This window comes from Alnus glutinosa, chromosome 3 (genome assembly GCF_958979055.1).
Source record: "Alnus glutinosa chromosome 3, dhAlnGlut1.1, whole genome shotgun sequence".
Classification (NCBI taxonomy): Eukaryota; Viridiplantae; Streptophyta; class Magnoliopsida; order Fagales; family Betulaceae; genus Alnus; species Alnus glutinosa.
The window spans coordinates 8509018-8523776 of NC_084888.1; the positions used below are offsets into that span (position 1 = coordinate 8509018).

General features: G+C 34.9%; 2 protein-coding genes across 2 annotated transcripts; both read right to left on the reverse strand.

The window, feature by feature from the left end:
- Nucleotides 1-224: 224 nt before the first annotated feature.
- On the reverse strand, nt 225-4576 carry LOC133864503 (uncharacterized membrane protein At1g16860-like; the record flags this gene model as incomplete). Its single annotated transcript, XM_062300855.1, has 4 exons — nt 225-601; nt 744-955; nt 2647-2802; nt 4181-4576. Coding segments are annotated over 4 exons (978 nt in total), but the record flags the coding sequence as incomplete, so codon positions are not given.
- Nucleotides 4577-11892: 7316 nt separating this feature from the next.
- LOC133863918 (homeobox-leucine zipper protein ATHB-12-like) lies at nt 11893-13353 on the reverse strand. The gene is made up of 2 exons (XM_062300065.1): nt 12808-13353; nt 11893-12733 (listed from the first exon to the last, which is right to left on the reverse strand). The coding sequence occupies exons 1-2, from the start codon at nt 13237-13239 to the stop codon at nt 12380-12382; spliced, it is 786 nt and encodes a 261-aa protein (XP_062156049.1). The 5' UTR covers nt 13240-13353; the 3' UTR covers nt 11893-12379.
- Nucleotides 13354-14759: the final 1406 nt, after the last annotated feature.

The window sequence follows — 14759 nt, forward strand, 5'->3', positions numbered from 1 at the left end:
ATTAGCTTTGAGGAATATTTCTTTTTCTTCTTAAATCCAGTTTTCCAGAAAAAAATAGAATAGATATCAAATGTCATATGGTAAGCGGCAAGCCTTTTTGAACATTGTGATTTCAATTCAATATATACATTTTACAACTCATAAATCTTCGCATATATGGCAGTGAAAGAAGGAGGATCCAGGTATCAGTTGAACTCTATAAAATCATTAGATTATAGTAAGAATGAAGTCAGAACAAGAAATAATTAGAGCAGGCAAAGGTACATGGTGACAGAAAATTCAGAAGAACTAAAATCTAAATTATAAGGGAAAAATTTCTACAGAAAGTTTCATCTGAAATATAAAATACAGCAAACTCCTAATTAGTTCATACGTCAGGCATTAGTATTACCATGCTGTTTGTTGTGTAGACTCTTGGTTTGACACAAGGCCAGCCATCTGAGAGACCTGTAGGATCAATCCATCAATGTCAACTGGAAGAAGAAGCTTTCGCCAGAGACATCCTGTGGAGATGACCTCTGGGGGTTGAATAATCATCACTATATCATTATTTCGATGCAACATTCCAATTACAGTCACAGAGCTGCCTTCCTGGACATACCTGCCAAAATTTAAGGGATATTGCAGTATATCAGTTATAAAGAAGAAAAGCCCCCCACCCAAAAAGAGAGAGAGAGAAGGGGTAAAGAATAATACACAGACTTAGTAGGAAATTTAAGCCTCCATTAGAACAAGTGAGTTACCCTTCTTCAAGACGTAGTAAACGGGCTTCTTCTGAGAGGTTTTTGTCTCTTAACCATTTCCTCAGATCAGGAGATAAGGTTCTGCATCGTCTGGTAATATTCACAAGTTTGCTCTCAATGACCAAAGGAATAACTTTACAATCAGAACCAGCTTTCACCAGAGCTCTGACACCAGACTTCCTGTCAGTTATGTAAAAGTCGGTGGCGGACCTCTGTCAGGTGGAAAGACCAAGAGGGATTAAATTCCACAATAATATCAAACTTTCTAAATAGGAGGTGGCAAATATTTTTAATTCTAATAAGCCAATTAAAAGGCAGGAAATCTACATCATTATATAATAGTGAGATGCAGAAGTTCTGTTGATTTAATTAATGAGAATTTTATTTCATGACGACTTTGGAATTTGACATTATACCATCGCTTGTGTAATGGGGTCTATTGATATCCTTTTTCACATCCACGGATATTATGATCATGTCAATCCTTTGTCCTATGCTGCACAAGTAAGAGTATGAGGGGAGATTGCTAGGTTCTTTAATATAGCAGGATATGTTACAGAGTGTCTCATCAATATAAAGATAGTAGATGATCGAATCTTCAGGTAGATATTATGTCATTTATGTCATCTATACATTTGCTGATTTACTTGTAGTGTCCGGGGAACCAAACAAGGCAGTATGGTATGAAGTTAGATATCTAACAATGCAGCATCCATTTTTCCCTCTTATTCAACCTTAACAGTTCTGACAATGCATTACACAATAATAAGAGCTTTACTGTTACCAGAATAATATCAGTAGTTTGAAAACATATCGTATTTTAATTGTTGATATATAAGGTAGATTTTTGCTTGTAGGCCTGAGTAAGCTGAGAAAACTAACAAGAGCAGATTAGAAGCGGAACCAGAGACTTGAGAAGGTCAAAGGCACCAGGCTGACACTGCATAAAAGGGGAGCAAGGGAAGGCGCGGAAAAGGAGGGGGGGGGGGGGGGTGTGGGCAGTGAACTCGAGCTCATTGTCTGGCTGTTGTTCTCGATCAACTAATGAAAAAGCTCAAGAAAGAAAACAAATACAATCCAAATAGTTGTCAAATCCATGCAAATATTTATTGCAGTAACTCAATTCATGAAGTCCCTCTTCCAGATTCTCATCATCTGCTTTTTATACATCAGAGGGAGGTACACCATACACATTCAGCTTCTATAATAGCTTCATCTCATGTTCTATTGTATGATAATAGTATATTGTCACGCAGTGATGTTCAAGATAACAAAAAAGCAATCCAAGGTAAACATAAACATATAAGCAGAGCCCATGTTTGTCAAAGCATCCCATTATAATACATAGTGCTGAGCAACCAAGAAACAACATATGCACATAAGAAGAACAAAGAAAAAAAACAGGTGTCAGGTAAATTAGTAATAAGACTTGGAACAGTAGAGCTGAACTCATCTGCAAGACGTTAGAGGTAGAACCGAAATCATTTTATCTTAGATGCTGCAATGTCTAGCATAAACATGTCTGATTCAAGTTGAATGTGGTCAAAGGTGAAGAGGAAGTGAAAGTTACGTAGAGTGAGGATTTGATGAAGGAAATAACCAGAAAATTTTTAGGCACAATAACAATAAGACGTTTTGGAGCCAGTAGAGGTTGTCATAAGTTGAGTTGAGCATATTCTGTTTTAGTGGAATTTTTCTTCGCCACAAGTTAGTTGAAAACAGTCATCAAGATTATAGTGACCTTAATTTAATGCATAAATTGATTCAAGGTCTGAAACAGATATGGAAACAAATGACTGGCATCAACCTCCTGCAAGATCAACATCATACTCAATCCAATTAGGACAATCAAGAGTTCATTTATATCAGAATAGGCTGAATGGCTTAAGTAGACTTTATGCACCTCACAATATGCTAAACTCCATTGAAAGCATGATTTCTTAAGATTCACTGGTGTGAGATCAAATCCTCGGTACTCATACAAAAGAGTAGATGCATAGATACATCTGGTAGCCTTTTCATAGGAAGATTCCAGGGCAACACTCCCACATGATGCAAGCTGAAATCATCAGAATTACAAAAGAATTGGTCTCCACCAGGTAGAAGGAAATGTTACCTGCTAATAGAATACAGCACATAATGGATGATAGATGAGAATAAAAGGGGAAATTAACATGAAAATAAACAGAATCAGCCAACGTGATGGAAAAGTCTGCACGTTCAGAGACATTATTAATCTGCACAGTCAGCATGTCAAATGATATTAATCTGCACAATCAGCATGTCAGATGATACAATTCCAATACTCAGTTCATCAAGATGTTCCTGAAAAGACCTATCTTCCTCACAAGAAACATAAAGCGTTTTCTATCATAATTTCCCAATCACATGAAAGGTCGAGAGTGTGAAGTCCATGTTCTAAACAAAGGATTCATATCTAGAAAATACTTGCTTTGGTTCGCAAAATACCAAGTCCCTATCTCCAATCAGTATGAGTGAAACATCAAATTCTGAAAATTGGCTTAAATAGAATAAATTTTAAATTTTCTTTAATATTTCTCGTTAAATCACATATAGAAGGAACAAACTGCATCCAAAGACATCAACACTAACAGTTAATACAAGTTTATGATATGAGAAATATCCATCCCTCATATTGTTTTACCAATCTTCTATAGCCTCATAAGTGAGAAGCTCGAAATCCTTCACTCATAAATCCTCAAACTTCTGGTTCATAGCTTTCAACCACATCCTCTTATCTTATCCACATTAAAAAGTACAAATAAACAGACTTTCCTCCAAACAGTTGCTAAACAAAAATGAAGGTAGAGGAAGGCAGTTTTCAGTCATAAAATTCTTCATTTTAGAAGACCATAAACAGAAAAACCTCTAGCCCGCCAAGACCTATTGATTTATCTGGCTTGGCTGAGTTGATTTGTTCTTCTTTTTTTCTCTCAGTTTCTGGAATTAAAAACAACAGAAACTATGAGACGATAGCTTCATTTTGACATTCTTTTGCTGCATTTTTTTTAGCAGCCCATTAGAGGGGAAGCGTTTCAGAGTCCATTAATTTATCACCATCTCTGTCCACATAAAACAACAACAAACTAATGGTCACAATCACGAGAAAGAGAGAGAGCGGTAAAAATAACAAAACTTTTTAACAATGCCCATGATTGGTTCGAAGGAAATGTACAATTTTTCCATTCTATTTCATTTCTAGCCGGAGGTTCACACTCTGATGGTTTTTACTTTTCTTTTTGAAAAACCCAAAAGAAAAGTAACCATAACACTGCCAGTTTCAGGTTTCATCTCCTCCCCTCTTATTTTTTCAGCAACCAAGCAGAGCCCAAAAACCATGCCGCCAACAAAAAGAAAAATGCGCATCATAAAAAAACCCATTAAAAGAAAAGAATTAAGAGAGAAATGGTTGGTACCCCAGTGATCTTAACGAGCTGTCCCTCACGAGCCATCCTAAGGTCAGACTGAGGAAGAGAGCGAAGAAAGAAAAGAATTGCCCCATTGCTCTTCCACTGAAGGGTGTTCCAGACTATGAAGGCAAGGACCAGAGCCGAGAGCACAAGCAAGGACACAAAGAAGAGGGCGTTGTGGACCGCAATGAGTATGAAAACGGAGACAGCAAGGCCCAGAAGGAAGATGGGTATGAGAACGTAGAGAAATAGAGGAGGAATGGGATTGCAAGTACAGCAGTGCTGGTCTTCTAGAGCTGAATCAGAGAGGTCGTTCATCACTCTCTCTTTTCCTTGTCTCTGTGAGCCTTTGACTCTCTGCCTTCGCTGAACCAGCACAAACGCACAGACTTGCAACTTGCAAGAGAGTTAAGAGTGAGAGGTTTAGTACCACTACGACGACGTTTTACTTGCCTTTTAGAACCCCTCGCAAGCAACGACGTCCACTTTGCCACTGCCCGTCTGCCCGTCCAGAATCCTTCAGTTAACGACACATTTTTGTTATCGTTTTGAAAACTATCTAACGTCACTCGTTTCTCCAAATTTCAATCCGATAGCTTTTTAGTACGAGTAATGCAATTGTTAAAATTATATTTTTATTTCACAATTATTTTATATTATTAATATGATAATTTTATTATATTTTTATTTTATAATGTTAATCCAATAATTTCAATCAATGATTAGAAGAGTCCTTTTATATATATATATAAAACAGTTGGTTGTAATTGTCATATTAAGCTTATCGGCATTGTGGTATAATTTTGAAAAGAAAATATGATATTTAGCATTTTTATGTTTTCTATAGCATTTCTAAAGTAACTTTTTATCGAAATTTTAGCTAAGATCCTTAAAAAAAACACCCCTACATTGAATTAACTATTGCTACAATAATTTTCAATTTTCCTACTAATGCTCTCCAAATCTAGCTAGTATTTGTAGCATTCTCTATACTGTTTATTAAATTTGTGTACTTTTCAAATGTGGAGAGCAAATGTGAAGAGAAACGGATGAGATTAAAAAAAAAAAAAAAAAAACATATATCATTAAAAAGATTATTTTAAGAAAGTAGAGAAAGTTTTAAAAAAGTTGAATGTGAGGTTTTTCTAAAAATATGTAGCTAAAAAGAAAAGATAAAAAAAAAAAAAAGAAAAAAGAAGAAGTTAATTTTCTAGCTATGAGAATGTTCTAAGGCTACTTACTGTATTTTAGCTAAAGGATTTTCAAACGAGATTCGGCTTGCATCCAATCACCAAATAAATGGACTTCTCTTGCTATGGGTTTGGACGGCAAGATGTATTTTTACACAAATTTCATTGGACAGAAATTTTTTACAAATTGATTTGTAAGAAATTTCATACAACCCATATATATAAGAGTGACATGTGTCATCTAAACATGTAAGAAGCACATATTTTTTTATTAATGCTATTAAAAAAGCATGTGAGAAGTACATGTTTTAGCATGTGCTTCTCACATGTCAAGGGACACATGTCAATCTTATATGTAGGTTGTATAAAATTTCTTACCAACCAGTTTGTAGAAAATTTAGATCCAATGTCGTTGGGCTCAAAATTTTAAAATTGCAAAACAAAGGGTGTTGGTTCAAAAAAAGAACACAAGAAGGCTAGACTCACCCCTAATATCACTTTTCTTCCTCTTGCCACTGTAAATTATAACTCCTGCAACAGCAACCTAGCCATCCATCTATCCACCTTCACAAACACGCCATTGGATTCAACTATAGAATTTGGACGGTCAAGATTCAAACACTCTTGATGTAATCTTATCTAGAGTCCTGTTAGATTCCAATTAAAAATTATAATTCCGTAAGAGATATTACTCTAAGTGGTAGTTAATGGTTGAGTCAGATTTATTTCTAAGTAAAAACAAACCTAGTCGGTTGGATACTTAAATAGTTTAAGAGTCCTATTTATATTAGTAATTCTCTGTGCAACCTATCCGTATTGGCTAAAGGTTTAAGTTCCCTTTATAAATATATTCTATTTATCTTTTCGTGTGTTTTATTATTAATGGGATTCACATCAACTTTTTGGTAATTTTTTTTTTTTTTTTTTTTCATGTTCAAGCCCTCATAAAAACAAAATAAATAAAAATAAATAAGTAAAAAAGAAGAAGAAAAAGAAGCCCACATTTGGCCTTTTAAATTCAGAAATGAACTAAAAGAAAAGAAAAAAGTGTGTGAGAGAGAGAGAGAGTAACACTCCATCTTCACACAAACAATGTAACATTCCCTACCTTAGGCCTCGAGTAACCCGTAGGCAAGCCCAAGGCCCTGCTTATAGTGTCCCAACCCATTTGTTAGGGCCTATATTAACTTAGTTCAATGGATTACAAATACAATAAGCATGAGATAATAAATGTTATTTTGTATTTATATCTTTAATTAAATGCATGGTTAAATAGTTTAAATAAAGTGACATTTTTTCTTTTTTGATATGTCCACACAAGAGGAGAAGGAGAATTTAAACTAGTGACCTCCACTTCATGAAGCGTAGTTCCCAACCGATTGAACTATCCCTTAGAGACAAATCAAGTGACATTTAAGACTTGGTTCAAATCACGTAGAGCCAAAAGTTTTAAAGTAATGTTTGCTGCATAATATTTATACACGCTTTGTACAATAAAGTTAATGTGTTCAATTTTATTTTATTTTTAAAAAAAAAGAAGTGAAAATCATTTTTACATTAGCTTTGTTGTATAAAGTGTGTATAAACATTGTGCAGTAAAGATTCCAGACAGTTTTGGCTGGAATCCAAACAATACGGCCGAGTTTAGTTAAAATTTGGTCCGCTAGAATTTGACTGTACTGGCTGGATTCCGGCCATATTGGTCAGATTCTGACCAGTTTGGCCATAATCTGGTTCGCCGGAATTCTGCAGACCAGATTCCAGCACTAGCCTAATTCTGGCTTGTTTTGCAGGATTTCGGCAATCGAATACTAAAATTCATGGATCTTCAGTGGTAAAGTCAGGCTACCAGCAAACTCCAATGTCCGGTGGCGACAGATTTCCACAAACATGTATGCAATAATGAAAATTTTAAATCTATAAAACGATTTACAGTTTTGAAAATTGAAAATCGTTTTCCAAAAAATTAAAGAGGCTTTTACGGTCAAACTGAAAATAATTTCCGTCGACCATTATTTTCGCCCCCACCAAACACCAAAAAATGTTGAAATACATTTTTCAGAAAAATATTTTACCCCGAAACAAACAGAGCGTTAGTTCATTTTGATATCACATGAAGCTAATTACAAATCAAGTAAATCATGGGAATTGGTTTTGCAATTTTTTGTTTTCACATCGTTATACCACATGAAGCTTATTGTAAATTGATATATCCACATGAGCATGCTAATGTTACAATTTCAACAAACCATTGAATTATTATTATTTTTTTAAAAAAAATAAAGGAAATCTAAAGGTTAATTGGTTCTGCAACATTAATGTTGTGGGATAATTGTGTAATAAAATGTAGTATTTAACTTTTCTCGTAAAACATAAAAATATTAAATAGATAAATATTTCGTCAAATTCGCTTTGGACTGGGGGCGGTGGGTTTTCGAGTCTGTTAAAATGTAAAAATGATGGGGAAAAAATAAAAAAAAAATTCGTGACCGGCGCCGAGAAAAGAAGAAGAAGAAGAATGGAATTGGATCGTGCTGGCTGCGAGAAGGGTCTAACATCAACCCAGGCACCACGGTATTGTTCTCAGTTTCTTCACATTTTGCGTTTAGGATCTGTTTGGTTGGGCGAAGATTGAGAATTAAGTGAATGTTAAAAAATAAAATGAACAAATAAAAAAGAATGAGTACTCTTTTACATCACCGTCTGTTTTTCAGTGGACGGTGGAATCCTGAGGAGCATAGCATTAACTGTTACACGCTACACTAAAAGCATGAAATAATCGATCGGGTGGGGGTTGCTTATACGTTGATGTACATATATTTAATTTAGAGGAATTGATTCTGAGGATTATCAAAAAGCATTGCTGTAAGAAGCAATAATAGTTGATTTTATATATATATATATATGGATTTAACTGCATGGTTAATTTATAGCTAAGTTTGAGATTTATGCTTATGAATTTAAGGATAAAATGCTTTGAAGAGAAAATCTCTATCTCTATATAAGCTTCCAAACAGTAAACATTCAACATCAAATCGCAATTCTAAGGTTGGAGAGGCATGGTAACAAATCTTAAATCAGAGTTATTTTGCAATTCTGATGTAATGCCAGTGTAGCATTAATAACATCTATCACTACATTGAATGTTAAAGATCCTTTCATCATTTAAGACATGAAAGCAACTTGTTTCTGTCCTGGATTCTGTAAGATCTTCTCTTCTGGAAGAGTTTAATTTATCACTGATGAGTTTTCACAAAGGTTGAGAAGATCAGCGAAGCTAAAGGAAAAATGAAGATGCAGAAGAAAAGACTAGTGAAGCTTAGTACCAACTCGAAGATGGAAGGAATAGAAGAGGAAAACAGGAAATAAGCTTCAATCAAATTATATATAATTTTGAAAATGAAGATATTGCACTTAGCTTAAACTGATTCTAAGATTAGTACTCTAATTTAGAGAATCAGGGCCTTTTTTTTGTGTGTGGGGGGGGATAGAGAGAGAGAGTGTTTTAGCGGACTTTATACAAAATACATTTTTGTGGTTGGAAATTTTGTTTGCTGAGTTGCAAGGATATGGGTTAAAAATAGAAGTGTAGTTTTCTGAATTCGTTGATTTTACTCTGATTGAAATGCTAATAAAATTTAAAGAGGTGAATTTTTGCCTAGGGCTAGGTTCAGAATGCTTGAATTATCAAGGCATATGTGAGAATGTATTAGGTTGTAGCATGTCACACATGGGGTTAATCATAGAGAAATTGGATAACTAGAGTTATAGTTCAAAGCTAGATTAATTCTAGGAAAAGGTTCATAAGTCTTATAATGTCTATGCTAGGGCATACTGGTCTGTTTATGATTCACTTATTCCTTTGTATTCAAATAGATATTGATAATGGATTTTAATTTTTCTCTAGATTTTTGTGGTATATGGAAGAGGAAATGTGATTTCTAATCCAAAAATTTGTATGGAAGATGCACAAGTGATAAATGTCATTGAAGGTCTGATGGAAATATGATTATTTTATGTCTCTAGCTAATGCAATGTGGTGTTATTGGTTTCCATGGTCATAATATTTTACTAGTTCGCAATATGATAGATCTGAATAGAAAAGCTTTGAAATTTTTTGGACATGTCAGTCTTTCCTCTCATGACGTTTTATTATCGAAGTCTTCAAGTAACTTGGTCAATCTTTATTTGGTGTTATCTGCTCTTTCTTCATAATAAATGTATATTACTTGCTTCCCAAAATAGATGATAACATTTCCTTTATGGAGTTATGTCAAAATATATAAACTTCTAAAAATGGAACTTTATAATTCTTCATTTCCTATATTACTAATTTTTAAATAAGGGTTAAATACGTTCGATCCCCTTGTGGTTTAAAGACTTTATTTTTTGCACCTTGTGGTTCATTTTGTGCCGTAGATGGTACCTCGTTTATGGCTAAAGACAGAGATAGTACTTCCGTTCAACCTCAAGGGGCAAAAACGTATTTAACCCTTTCAAAAAAAACAAATAAGTTTCATATCAAAAGTCATGTTATCTTTAATATACACATTTAAAAAATTAGGAAAACCACAATATTTTTACCTTTTCACTAATAATCATGTCATTTCAAACCATATCATCTATTTTGAGACAAGGGAAATATGTTGTAACTGGTGCTGAATTAAGATTAGGAATGATGGCTTCTTACATTGTTGTTATGTCAACTGGAAAAGATGTACTGGCACATATATTCTGTTCTGTGATTAATATTCTGTGCACGCTAAGAGTTCACTTGGTCATTTGTGGGGACATTCGAAGCTTATAATTATTCCCTTATCTTTTCAATTATTGCTCCTGTGACAGACTTGTATGTAGCAATGTTCAATCGGCATTACATAAAATCTTGTGATTATTTACATCTGGTGTGAAGGTTTGCTCTGTTGAGGTTTTTTTTTTTTTTTTTTTTTAATTAATTAATTTTAAATTTTTAAATTTATTTTTTTATGAGTTTCTTTGAGGTGCTATACAGTATAAGGTTCATTGTTAGTATGAAAAGTTCAAGAAGAATATCTAGCAGGCAAAGGATCCAAAATCAAGATTTAATGAAACTATGATAATGATATCTGAATGAGAACCTTTTAGGCCAATTCGGGTTAAATCAAGCCAACTTGCTAACGGGCTTTGGTTTCACGTTCAGAGTATCATATCAGGAGCTCCTAGGATCTTTGTTCAAGCACTGGTTGCTGTTGGTGGTAAACTGGTAATGTGGACCCGGATATTATGTTATGAGTTTATCTAGGGGACAGGTATTGTTGAAGTTGGGGATCGATAAATTTATCAAGTGTTTTTCTAAGGATGTGTTGAATATTATTTGTTTGTCTAAATTTTTTTGCCAATCTTAAGTGCTAAATATTGATTCACTAGGTAAGATAGGCAAAACTCCACTGAAATTCCTTGGGATATCCAGAGGATCCAAAGTCAAGCCATGGATTTTTGAGTGGTTTGGGATTGTGTTAAGATGTGTAAGAGAGAGACTGGTGCGGTTGATAGTATCTTCTGTGTTTTCTCATATATGATTGTTCAATGGATCCATGGATGTTCTAATCCCCAAGCATGATAATGGAAGTTTTCTCTTGCTGATTCCTATGGATGTAGGCCTTGTGGCCAAACCACTTATATATCTTCTTTTAGTAGTTTTGGTTGCTTGTCTATGTTGTCTATATTTTCTGGTATTCTTTGCGCATGATCCTCATCTGTTTTGCAGCATTGAGCTTTCACTTTGACAACTAGGGTGATAATGGTACTTATCTATCATTTAGGATTACTTTAATTCTCTGCTGTATCTCCTATTAGTTGAGGGAAAAATGCAAGAGTACTCCCCATCACTTCTAGGCTATCTGAGCTGGTATTTGTTAAATTACCACTTTTTCTAAAAGTTTAAGCTAATAGGAAGATGTAAATTTAATAATTTAATCAATATTTTAGCACTCCCCTTCAAGTTTGGGCTTAAACTCCATTTTTATAGGTGAAACCCAACAAGTTGAATATTTAATTGAAATGTGAGGTAAATAAAGGAAATATGGTTCAAACTCAGGACCTCTGCTCTGAAACTATGTTAAATTATCATTTTTCCTAAAATCTTAAGTTAATAGGAAGATGTAGTATTATCTCATGCTCTTTGTATTGAATGGCATTGATCCTGCAGCTGAGTACAATGATATTTGGTTTATCTGATTTGCTGTAATATCTTATCAAGAATGTTGCACGAGTAGCTAGAAAATTTTTATCTAACCATTCTATAACTATATAATTTTCATGTTTGTATTTTGAAATCTCCTGTCTTTCTCAGTACTGGTATCATTTCTTATAATGTTTATTTAGTTCGAATTACTTGTTTGTTTGTTTGTTTTCTATTAATTCGCAAGTAATTCTGTAGTTTTGAGTGGCACAAACATCTGAAGCACATTCCTTGAAATTGGGCCTTATGAAACTTGTTTATTTGCACAAAAGCATGCACAACCATTTGAAAAGCAGAATAATTGAGAATTGAAGACCAAATCTGGGGGTTTAGTTTATTTTTTTACCATGATACCAACTCTTCAAAATTCTACTTGAACTAGTACATTTGTCTATTTTGGAGCCCACCACTTGTGAATGATTTCTCTTTATTTTTCCCGAGCCCTTTAGTCTGCATATGAACTCTTTGGAGACTTCCTACTCCCCATGGCACTTTTTATTTCTTCAGTTCCTTAACTACAAGTATCCAAATTATACTTCATGGCCCAAACTATAGGGGACTTCAACTTTGAACCGCATTTGATTAAAATTGGGATCAACATTAGCAGCTTTTGTAATCACATGAAGCAGATAGATGGAGTTTCTCTACTGTTCGAAAAAGCTACATTCATTGCCTCTGAAATCATTTCTGTAGAGTGCATATCTTCCCCTTCATGAAGCAGATAGAATCTTTGAAACAGAAGGAAGATTATTTTGCAGACGCAACCTCCATGCTTTGTTGAGCATTTTACTTCATTCAAGACCAGAAATCCCTCCACTGAAAATCACTATTATACTGGTGGAAGAGACCATCAGAGTTCAAACTTACCCAATCTTCAGGTGATGTCAAGGAACTATCGGCATCCAGCATATTCAGAAGGTTGGGTTCATCTTCCATTCCAAAGTACCCTGCCCTTGTGCTGGTATCCTCATCTGACAGGACACCTAGTCCATGTTCTGATTTATCCGTGAACAAGGTTGCCTTTGTTCCCGATTCACATTTGGTCATGTCTCCATTGCCCGATTCACTTTGTGTGCTTTTTGCAGCTACATCTGGCTTGCAATACCTTTCCTCCTGCGGCTTTTGCAGCAGATCATTCAGCTTCTGCAACTGTCAAAAATAAAGCAATCTTCGTAAGCCTCTCTGTGAATTACGAATGGGTCTGTTTTCATTAACAAGATTACCTGTACAACCAAGGCATGCTTTTCTTTCTTGGCAGCTTCAAACTTGGCAGCCAGGCTGTTGTAATTGGCTCGAAGTGTGCTGTAGTCCCGTTCGAGCTGCTTTGACTTCCATCGAGCTCTCCTATTCTGAAACCATATTGCAACCTGCCGTGGCTGCAACCCAAGCTCTTTTGCCATCTGCAGTTTCTTCTGTGGCTCGAGCCTTGACTCTGACTCGAACATTGTTTCCAATGATCTGATTTGTTCATCGCTGAACCTTCTTTCATTCTTCTTCTTCTTCTTCTTCTTTGTCATAGAGGTGAGCGTGTCGATGCAGGCAAAAGGCTCTGCTGCCACCACTGTCGACGGAGAATATTCTCCTTTATCTAACATCCTGTTGGGATTCACAACTTTCAGTCCTTGAAACTTGGTGGTGATATTGCATGTATGCATTGGCTTGTTATTAATTTGAGAAAATGTTAGTCTATATAAACATGGTTTCGGGTATGACTGGGTTTCCTGATTGCTGCTTTATATCCAAAACCTATTGAGTTTGATAACGTATTCTGCTTGTCCACCAATGCCTTTTTTTGAGTGTTGTCCATTTGTTGTTAATCCTTCATTATTTTGTTTAAATATAGATGAAGCTCTTTAAGAAGAAAACGGCGACAGCTTTTGGTCCAAGCCGTCTCCTATTATATTCTTGGCTTGTGGCTTGCTTACGACCTCTTACGTGGGCTATCACATTGCAACATTAATGCCCTTATCATTTCTCTTCTAAGTTTATATATATATGTATATATATATATTGAAGTGTTCATATAAAATAATAAAAGGCCGGGTTCAAGCCACAGTTTTTAGCCACTTGACCATAAGCCGTGGGCTTAAGCTACTAGATTAGAGTGATTAGGGTGAGTCTCTGTCTTATAACGACGGTAACAAAGTGCCCGACTTTAAGTATTCTAAAAAATAAAGTTTAGAAAACCATTACATATCAGAAAAAATCAAAGTCATATTTTGAGCCAATAAATTTAGCTGCTACACGACAACTATTGTTAGTTGTCACCCTCGTACCAATAAAATCTTGCCAGCTGCCTTCGGTTATCTATTACGTTGTCTTTTTCCTTTGGAGATTTTGGGGCTCTCTCTCATGACGTGGCAAAAATCTAATGGGTTACATGAAAAAGTCGTTGAATATTGAAGACACGTACCCTAGTTTTCTTTTCTCTTGCTCATAGCTAGAGAGTCGTGTGTGGGAACAAGTTTAAAGGTATAGGTGTGACGTGGCTACCTTACAAATTACAGTACTCGTGCTTTTTTTGGTAAGCTCCTATCTGATTGCCACGCGGCGTACGGCCTTGGCTTTTCCTTTGTAAGTCCACAGGCGGCGATTGACTATGCATGGCAAATTAGCAACCTCCTCTTCTTCTTCTTCTTCTTCTTCTTTTTTTTCTTTTTTTTCTTTTTCTTTTTCTTTTTTTTTTTTTAATAAAAAAAATCGTTGGTGATATATGGGCCTCTTGGGGTTTATATAATTAGTAGGAATAAAAAAAATTAAAAAAAGGTTTGTGGGGCACTTGTAGGTAAAAGCCTAAAAGAAATGTCTTCGTGTTGATCTTTTCCTTCACCTTGGTTTTTCTTTACAACTGGATGGTGCAGATTGGATACCTTAAAAATCCTTATTCAAAATAATGTTTATGAAGAAAAGCATTCTATTCTTATCAAATGCAGCAGGGGAAAATTTTTGTAGTTTTTTTGTCTACATTGAGACATAGACTTATCATTTGTAAATAGTAAATTGTAAGCGTAGCGAGACATAAAAGAGGGGAAGAGGAGAATTATGATAAAGATATATAGTGTCTGAAAATGTTTTTTGTCTACATTGAGACATAGACTTATCATTTGTGAACAGTAAATTGTAAGCGTAGCGAGACAAGAAAGAGGGGAAGAGGAGAATTATGATAAAGATATAT